Genomic DNA, 7,481 nt, shown 5'->3' with positions numbered 1-7,481 from the left:
GTAATCGATTTTTATTTCCTATGTTTTTTGTTTGTTTATTTTTTTTTTTTGTTACATCGCGCTCCCCAGGGATTTAGTTAATAATTAAATTGTACAGCTAGATAAGCTAGAATCGTCTCCACAATTTTGCATTTCCGGGATTCCCCCGCGGTGTATGATTTTTTTAATTATTAATTAACATTGCGCGGCGCAATGTCAAGAATGATAATTTGTTATAATTTTTGTAAAATTTTCGAACGGATCGCGTTGAGTGAATACAAGTATAGTTGATAACGTGCATAAATTGTATCTGAATATTTTTATTCTGTATTGTTTATTTATTTTTTTTTTTAATTAACATTTTTGTATCGTCGGTATTTGTTAAATTTTTAATTTGTAATTCGAAATGAATACATCGGGCAATGTTAATGCAAAATTGTATGCCGCGAGGGGTATAGTTGGCCGTGCAATGTTTACTCAATTTGTCGGAAATGTTTATTTATATAATTAATATTCGATAAGTCAGGTTGAATAAGGCAACTTAATTAGGAATTAAGCGCGCATAATCGTGTATGTTATTTACAGATATTTATACTGAAGTCAGGCACTGAGTAGTTTAATGTACAAGCAAACAATGTACAAGAAAATGGAAAATAGTTGGGCGGGGAAAAACAAATTGCAGAGATTTTCAGAGCTCATATAAATTACTAGCAACAAAATTAATTAAATAGTTGAATGTACAAGAAAACTAACCTCAGGCGTTGAATAGTTGACTGTGCAAGCAAACAATGTACAAGAAAACGAAAATAGTTGTACAGAAAAAAAAACAATTTTCCTAGATTCTCAGAGCGCGCATAATTTACTAGCAACAATCAACTGAATAGTTGAATGTACAAGAAAACGATATACAAGAAAACCAACGTCAGTGAACAGTTAACTAACTATACAAGCAAACAATGTACAAAAAGCGAAAATAGTTGGGGGGAAAAAAAACAATTTGCGCGGATGATAGACTCGTAACAATGATAGCGACGACAAAGAGTTTGTATACAAACTTTTTTCATACAATTGACTATACCTAATCGTGCAATGTAATTCGTTATACGATGTATTGTATTGTATCGGGCTTTATTTCCAATCTTATCCCCCTCCCTTCGGAGGAGAGAAAGATAAATCCTCTGTACAAATTAATTCGATAAAGCGACCTAGCACTATAGTTGCTAACAATTATACAAATGGACGGGAAAATTTGTTGTCAATGCCAATTAGAAGTGAATGACGGAGGGAAAATTACTGAAAATTAATGATTATGATTAGTGAATGACGGAGGGAAAATTACTGAAAATTAATAATTAATTCGTTAAAGCGACCTAGCACTATAGTTGCTAACAATTATACAAATGGACGGGAAAATTTGTTGTCAATGCCAATTAGAAGTGAATGACGGAGGGAAAATTACTGAAAATTACTGAAAATTAATTAGATCCGGAGAAGAATAGATTAGTATTAATCTATTGTACCTGCTTGGAAACTGAAATTGCCTTAACGACAATTAACAATTATTCTACAAGTGTAAATATAGACAATACGAAGCCAAGGGAGAGTACTAGGTATAGGGCGAATGTTGTTAACAATTCCGGCCCGCCGGAAGGATAATAAATTAATTTAGGAGACCCGTGTTTACTGTATAGTTGTAATCGTACGTAATGTATCCGGCGTAATTAATGCCTCTAGTTACAGAAAAAAAAAATAAGAAAAAAAAGAAGAAGTCGTTCCTCTCAAATGGCAGCTAAAGATAAATAAATAAACTGACTGGTTCTCTGTAATTTCTTAATTATAGAATTAGAGAACGATACAATATACATATACATCTTTTCTTTACCGAAGCCCATTTGTTAATTAAAAGTTAATAATTAATTAATTAGTTGATCGGTAGCTAGAGAGATAATCAGATCGCTGTTCTTTTCCCTGAGGATTAAAAATATATTCCAATTTGTTACAACTTTCAGACCCTCTGTCGATCGGTCTAATTAATCCATCTTTAATCAATGGATTATAATTAATAATTATTCTGGCAGTACTAATTGCGAATAAAATTGCAATAATCACTGCGCTCTCTACATAGAACATCTCTACGTATATATTTCTCCGCGTATTTTACAATGTTATATAATACAAGTTGAGGTCTCGGTGTCTTTTGTCGTTGGGTAAAAACTTAACGTAGGGAATATATGGGAGGACTTCTTTGCGCAGCCCCATAAATTTATGAGTACGATGGGGATTTTCGACATGTCTGGTAAATTAAATTACGATAGAAATGGGAGGAGAAAGATTCGAAATCTGCTGAGAAAATCCTTATCGACTAAATTCTACTCCGTCGTCACTTTAATGCAATCTTAGTTTTAATGAGTCTAGGAATTCCTCGATGGTGTAACGATGCGTTGGAAAAGTTATTCTACTTCATTTTGAGTTTTAGTTTCCTTCGATTGGACTAGTGAAAGGGATTCCAATCGATGCGAATAGTATTTACACGATTTCACTCCGAGGGGGAAATGCAACGATGTGGCTAAATTGTGGAAAGTATCGAGTCGACTTGTAAGACGAGACGAAGGGGCTCCAGAGATTTGGAAAATTTCATAGATTTATTACAAAAAGCTACTCTTCGCAGAAAAGGTAACCGGAATATATAATTTAAACACAGGGGGGAATTATTTGTAGATCGTAGACATCGTTAAGTCTATGTAACTCTTTAAAGGCAGATCTTTAGAGATCATGGTTCGTTTCGGTTATACTTTTAGGTTATTATCCCTTTCTCTATAAAAATCAACGTAGAGAGACTCGACGAACACCAAAGAATTTACACACCACAGATTATTCTTGTTATTCTCTCCTGATCATAAGCAAGACGTATCGGTTGAATCACATAACCTATATACAATTTTAAATATCCGTTGCTAAGAAATACCCTAATTGTTCAATTCTCCATTAGGTTATGTTTCTCTGGTCAAACCATGATTGAAATTAAAAATATCACCATTCATGAAACAGTGCTGGTCTCTATCTTTGTACAATTGTTAGAAGCGAGGAGAAATAAGTCAAATGGTTTCTGATAGATCAGAAAATAATTAACCAATTAACATTTACCTTGGAACTGCTTTACGGTCTCACGGAAGGATTTAAAATTAACTACTCTCTCCGAAAGTCGCTGTACTTACCACTGGTATGCGATGAGAAATCAGAGAACCGTTAGGACGGTTTCAAATGCGTAGTTCGTCGATACAAAATAATAAATTAATATACAGCCGTTCTACAAGTGAAAACCGATTCACCAGTAGAACGAATTATGTAGAAACTCTGTGGTGGATTTGTAAAGCGTAGACGCGCTTTGCCTCAGGCCGGTGAAAAGAGACACGACTCCTTCTTTCTCCTCTTCCGGCTCGTCGTCCTCTGGCAAATATTCTGGCATTTCCTCGCACTCACCATTGTCGGTGTGTGTCTAAAAAAATAGCAGCAATCGTTAACATCGAAACACATTAAGGAGTCGTTCTACTTTATAGCTTTTACGCGACTCGAGCAATTACCAGTTTAACTAAAAATTCTTGATTGAATTTGTTCTTCGTCACTAATCTAGCTTCCATATTAGTGGTGTGTTTCTCAATGGCATCCGCTATTTGCTTTGCTGTGACGTTGATCAACGTTCTCATAGTGACTCTCTGGTGTTCCACGTCGACGACGAGGGAAACTAATCCTTCTACCCTGATTAAAGTGTCTTCCAACTCCGCCCTGGTTTCCTGATAAAACAGAAATCGAACGTTGCGTAACTGCTAACAGAAACCCTAGTCAACCTCGATTATAAAAATAAAACAACTCGTCGCCCTAACGTGCGAAGAGTCTGACTTACGGGAAGTAGACCGTGAACATGCAGGACTATAACGTGAGTCTTTAGCTTCTTCGGCTCGATAACTCTCCTGCAACGGCTGCGTAGATTGTATATCGGAGGTTTCATGCGTTCGATGTCGTCTCTAACCCGCTGGGCATGTTTAGCTAATTTAGGGTCCTCTAACGAGTACTTATCGATAACTGAATCTAAAGCCTCTCGGACTCCAAAGGTGGAGGTCACGTGAATGTAATTCTCAACGTTCTTTACAAACGTCTCGAGTATGTCTATCGCCAGCGATACTACTTCGGCATCGGGGACTTCCAAAACGTATGCAATGTACGAGAGAACCGTTTTGTCCTGAAAGCAAAGAGATGATAAATATGATTTGAGAGAGGAGGAAAAATAGTACACTTACTTTCAGTATTGTGTCGTGGTTCGCAAAATCGTCGGCCAGCTTTTTGTATGTCTTAAGAGTCTCCTTTAATTCCTCGGAATTAACGGCGTCTCCCGCGTCCATCGCGTAAATCTCCCCGCCTGACATCACTGGATTTTCGAATTCATCGACTTTGATTAACAGCTAGCAGAACCTTTTCGAGGAAACGATACAATTGGTCCTGATCCTCTTGTTTCTTGTCGACAACAACCGAGTAGTTGCTCAAAGCGCCGCAAGATGGCGCATCGATCGACAAAATTCTTTAGTGAAATCCATATTACATACCCGGACCGGAATCTTGGCCTTTATTACGTATTTTTGACGAAAGCGCTCACTTCTCGCACTTTCATCTCACGTGGGTTTATTCCCCGAATTACGTGTTTCGCTTAGAAATTCGTGTCGAGCCAGGTCATACATACGAATGGTCTCGCATTTTCACCACGAGAGACGTTCCGTAATACCGTCTGCTCCTCATCTTTCACATTTTCACTCAGTTCGCTTTACGTAATAGACCCCCTGTGCATGGCATATACGCGTTTAGGATTAACCAATCAGAACTCGGCTTGACTTTTTCGTAATTTCCGCCATATTGAAGCGCTTTGTATGACACCCAACGCGATAACCTAACTTTTCGATGCGGCGCTCCACGAAAAATGCAGTTAGTGTGACACTCGACTCAATGGAAGATTGGCCATGTGTAAATATTCAAAAAGATATTCGGCTTTTAAAATAACCAAGTAGTCAGGTTTGACTTCTCTCACGATGTTTTTCTTGTTTTATGTGTAATGTAATTCTTACAGGCACGTGAGTTGTATAATCATGTTGATATACATTCCATTTACCTGCCAGGGTAGGATATTAAAAGTTACCGAAGCACTAGCCGAGTGCTCTTAAAATAAATGCTCAATTGTCTCTTCCGAGACTTCTGTGCCGAATCGACAAGTGGCTATGAAATTCCGAGTACAAGTTCCGCAGAGACGATTAAGTGAAATTTGTTAACGGTACAGTATTAAAATGCAGTTATATAATAAACATATGTTCTTATTAGTATATAAATGTATCGAGAGGAGTAAATTAATATTTCTTTCGTTTGCAGATAAATCAAAATGGTACCTGTGTGACGTAATACTACGATGGAACGATATCTTAACGATAATACTCATCGAAGCTTTAGGGTTCGATATTTCCAGTCATAAAAAGATTTATCGGCTCGACGCAGTAATTATTAGGTCTTGTAGGTCTTACGATAAGCTTTATAAAAATGTTCCTTCAACTCCTCGCTGATTTTCTGAGCGTGGTAACGGTAACGTTATGTTTCGTCCTAAAAATCCCTCAGATCTTGAACTTACTTAAATTGAAAAGCGCCGTTGGGATATCTCTTTATGGACTTCTCTTAGAATTGACAAGGTACGTCTTCGTAACGTCAAAATTTGGATCATTTTAGTCCTGTTTCATACTCATGAAGTTATTATAATATCTAACCAAATCCATTCTCTTTATTTTAGTTACACCGTCATGACGAGTTACAACTATACAAACAATTACGCTTTACTCTCCTATCTGGAGTATCCGGTTATATTAGTCCAAGAATATGTATTAATATTTCTAGTGCTGAAGTACTTAAACCGAGTCAACGGCAAGATGATACTCGCTGCGGTTGCCTACTTTGTGCTCTTCGCATGTTTCTTGCTTCGAGTTATTCCAAAAGTCACTCTAACATTTCTAGCGGTAAGTATAAATATTATCAATACCCTTATATATTTATTTATAAGTTTAATTAATTTTCTCAGCCAATGTGTACACCGATATCCGCATCCAGCAAAGTGATGCAGCTACTCACAATCCTCCGAGCAAAGAACGCAGACTCGGTGTCCGTCCTCACTTGGCTTATCTCTGCTTTCACGAACCTAAGTAAGTTAATCTAAAAATGTACAACTGTACAATTGTTCAATTTTGTGGCATTTATTTCAAAACTATGATTATACATATATTTATACAATACGTTATTTCCATCGAACATAATTTTATATTTTCCTTTACAGCGAGAGTGTACACAATATGGATGGACTCCGCAGATGCATTGTTGTTAGGGAACTTCGTAATCTCCGTAACATTGAGTGCCAGTATAATGTTCACTGCCATGTACTACCAAAGACCCGTTAAACAAGATTAAGATTAATCTTATATTTAAAAATCAGATATAGTTAAAATACTATATCTACTATGTATACAGAGAAGCTTTATTTTCTTGATATCGAAATGTTATTGCAGTCTACGTATAATGTATCTTGAATCTAGTCTTAGACTTATCGGTAGATGTATAGATCATGTTAAATATGTATATTATGAGAGCGAAGGGGATCTATGATCAAAAACTATGCAACAGACGATCAAAAGCAATAAAAGATACACATTTCCTCAGGGTGTGCCCTGATGAAGCGAACTGCAGCGTTTTCGAAATGTCCGCCTCCTAGCGACAATGGACTAGGGTCATTCCAGAAAGCCACAACGAATTTAGCTTTATGAAAAATGTCATTTAAACAATATTAATGTTAAATAGTGTCCTCAAATCTCGAGGCGAAAAAAAACAGCGTCGGATATCGCTGCCGCGTTCTGCTTCGAGAAAAGACCGCTTTGGCGCTACTATCACATCGCCTTAAGGCGATGTGGCTTGCTTGAATTTTTTATACAGTTTAAATAGTTAAAATACAAAAGTTTACCTACTGGTAAACACTAGTATTAGTTTTAAATAGTATTTTTAAAGCCTAGAATGAAAGAGGACACCGCTGGATAGCATCGCGTCTTGCTGTGTCCCCACTAATTTCTATAAAAGAAGCCTTAATTAATTACTTAGACCTCTTACATAGTTAAAATAGTTAAAGTAGTTAAAGTACAGGACATTTCCTACCACCAACCACTAGCATTAATCTTATACACCGTCCCTAAATCTCAGAAAGAAAAAGAATACCGCAGAATAGCGGCATCGCGTCTTGTTGTGTCCCCACTAATTTCTATAAAAAAAGGCCTTAATTAATTACTCAGACTTCTCATACAGTTAAAATAGTTAAAGTAGTTAAAGTACAGAACATTTCCTACCACCAACCACTAGCATTAATCTTATACAGCGTCCCTAAATCTCAGAAAGAGAGCACCGCTGGATAGCGGCCGCTTGCCTGCCGCATCCCCACC

General features: G+C 36.9%; 2 protein-coding genes across 4 annotated transcripts; one reads left to right on the top strand and one right to left on the bottom strand.

Annotated features, from left to right (window-relative positions):
- Positions 1-18: 18 nt before the first annotated feature.
- LOC105703553 (armadillo repeat-containing protein 1) lies at positions 19-4,486 on the bottom strand. Of its 2 annotated transcripts, XR_001104367.1 has the most exons (5): positions 4,275-4,486; positions 3,881-4,216; positions 3,561-3,770; positions 1,350-3,475; positions 19-1,184 (listed from the first exon to the last, which is right to left on the bottom strand). XR_001104367.1 is itself a non-coding variant. In XM_012432040.1 (4 exons), exons 1-4 carry the CDS (start codon positions 4,398-4,400, stop codon positions 3,305-3,307), a joined length of 843 nt encoding a protein of 280 aa, XP_012287463.1. In that variant the 5' UTR covers positions 4,401-4,486; the 3' UTR covers positions 19-3,304. The 2 variants fall into 2 exon arrangements, 1 of the variants encoding a protein (XP_012287463.1); XM_012432040.1 differs by having other exon boundaries at positions 19-3,475.
- Positions 4,487-4,897: 411 nt separating this feature from the next.
- LOC105703479 (PQ-loop repeat-containing protein 3) lies at positions 4,898-6,735 on the top strand. Of its 2 annotated transcripts, XM_012431900.2 has the most exons (6): positions 4,898-4,989; positions 5,093-5,293; positions 5,389-5,699; positions 5,798-6,020; positions 6,083-6,203; positions 6,335-6,735. In XM_012431900.2, the coding sequence occupies exons 3-6, from the start codon at positions 5,554-5,556 to the stop codon at positions 6,463-6,465; spliced, it is 621 nt and encodes a 206-aa protein (XP_012287323.1). In that variant the 5' UTR covers positions 4,898-4,989; positions 5,093-5,293; positions 5,389-5,553; the 3' UTR covers positions 6,466-6,735. The 2 variants fall into 2 exon arrangements, with proteins under 2 accessions (XP_012287323.1, XP_012287324.1); XM_012431901.2 differs by lacking the exon at positions 4,898-4,989 and having other exon boundaries at positions 5,012-5,293.
- The last annotated feature ends 746 nt before the right edge of the window (positions 6,736-7,481 follow it).

Source organism: Orussus abietinus, unplaced genomic scaffold (assembly GCF_000612105.2).
Source record: "Orussus abietinus isolate OABI.00-Male unplaced genomic scaffold, Oabi_2.0 scaffold83, whole genome shotgun sequence".
Classification (NCBI taxonomy): Eukaryota; Metazoa; Arthropoda; class Insecta; order Hymenoptera; family Orussidae; genus Orussus; species Orussus abietinus.
The sequence above is the reverse complement of the archived record's forward strand: the minus strand, read 5'-3'. Positions and strand labels throughout refer to the sequence as shown.

What these genes read in the sequence shown, in the direction of transcription:
- LOC105703553 (XM_012432040.1), bottom strand. Translation starts at nt 4,400, where the DNA reads ATGTCAGGCGGGGAGATTTACGCGATGGACGCGGGAGACGCCGTTAAT. An exon ending in ACCACGACACAATACTGAAA is followed by an intron (nt 4,217 to 4,274) that starts GTAAGTGTACTA and finishes CTTTGCTTTCAG; the next exon opens with GACAAAACGGTTCTCTCGTA. An exon ending in ATGTTCACGGTCTACTTCCC is followed by an intron (nt 3,771 to 3,880) that starts GTAAGTCAGACT and finishes CTGTTTTATCAG; the next exon opens with GAAACCAGGGCGGAGTTGGA.
- LOC105703479 (XM_012431900.2), top strand. Translation starts at nt 5,554, where the DNA reads ATGTTCCTTCAACTCCTCGCTGATTTTCTGAGCGTGGTAACGGTAACG. An exon ending in TCACTCTAACATTTCTAGCG is followed by an intron (nt 6,021 to 6,082) that starts GTAAGTATAAAT and finishes TAATTTTCTCAG; the next exon opens with CCAATGTGTACACCGATATC. An exon ending in CTCTGCTTTCACGAACCTAA is followed by an intron (nt 6,204 to 6,334) that starts GTAAGTTAATCT and finishes TTTCCTTTACAG; the next exon opens with CGAGAGTGTACACAATATGG.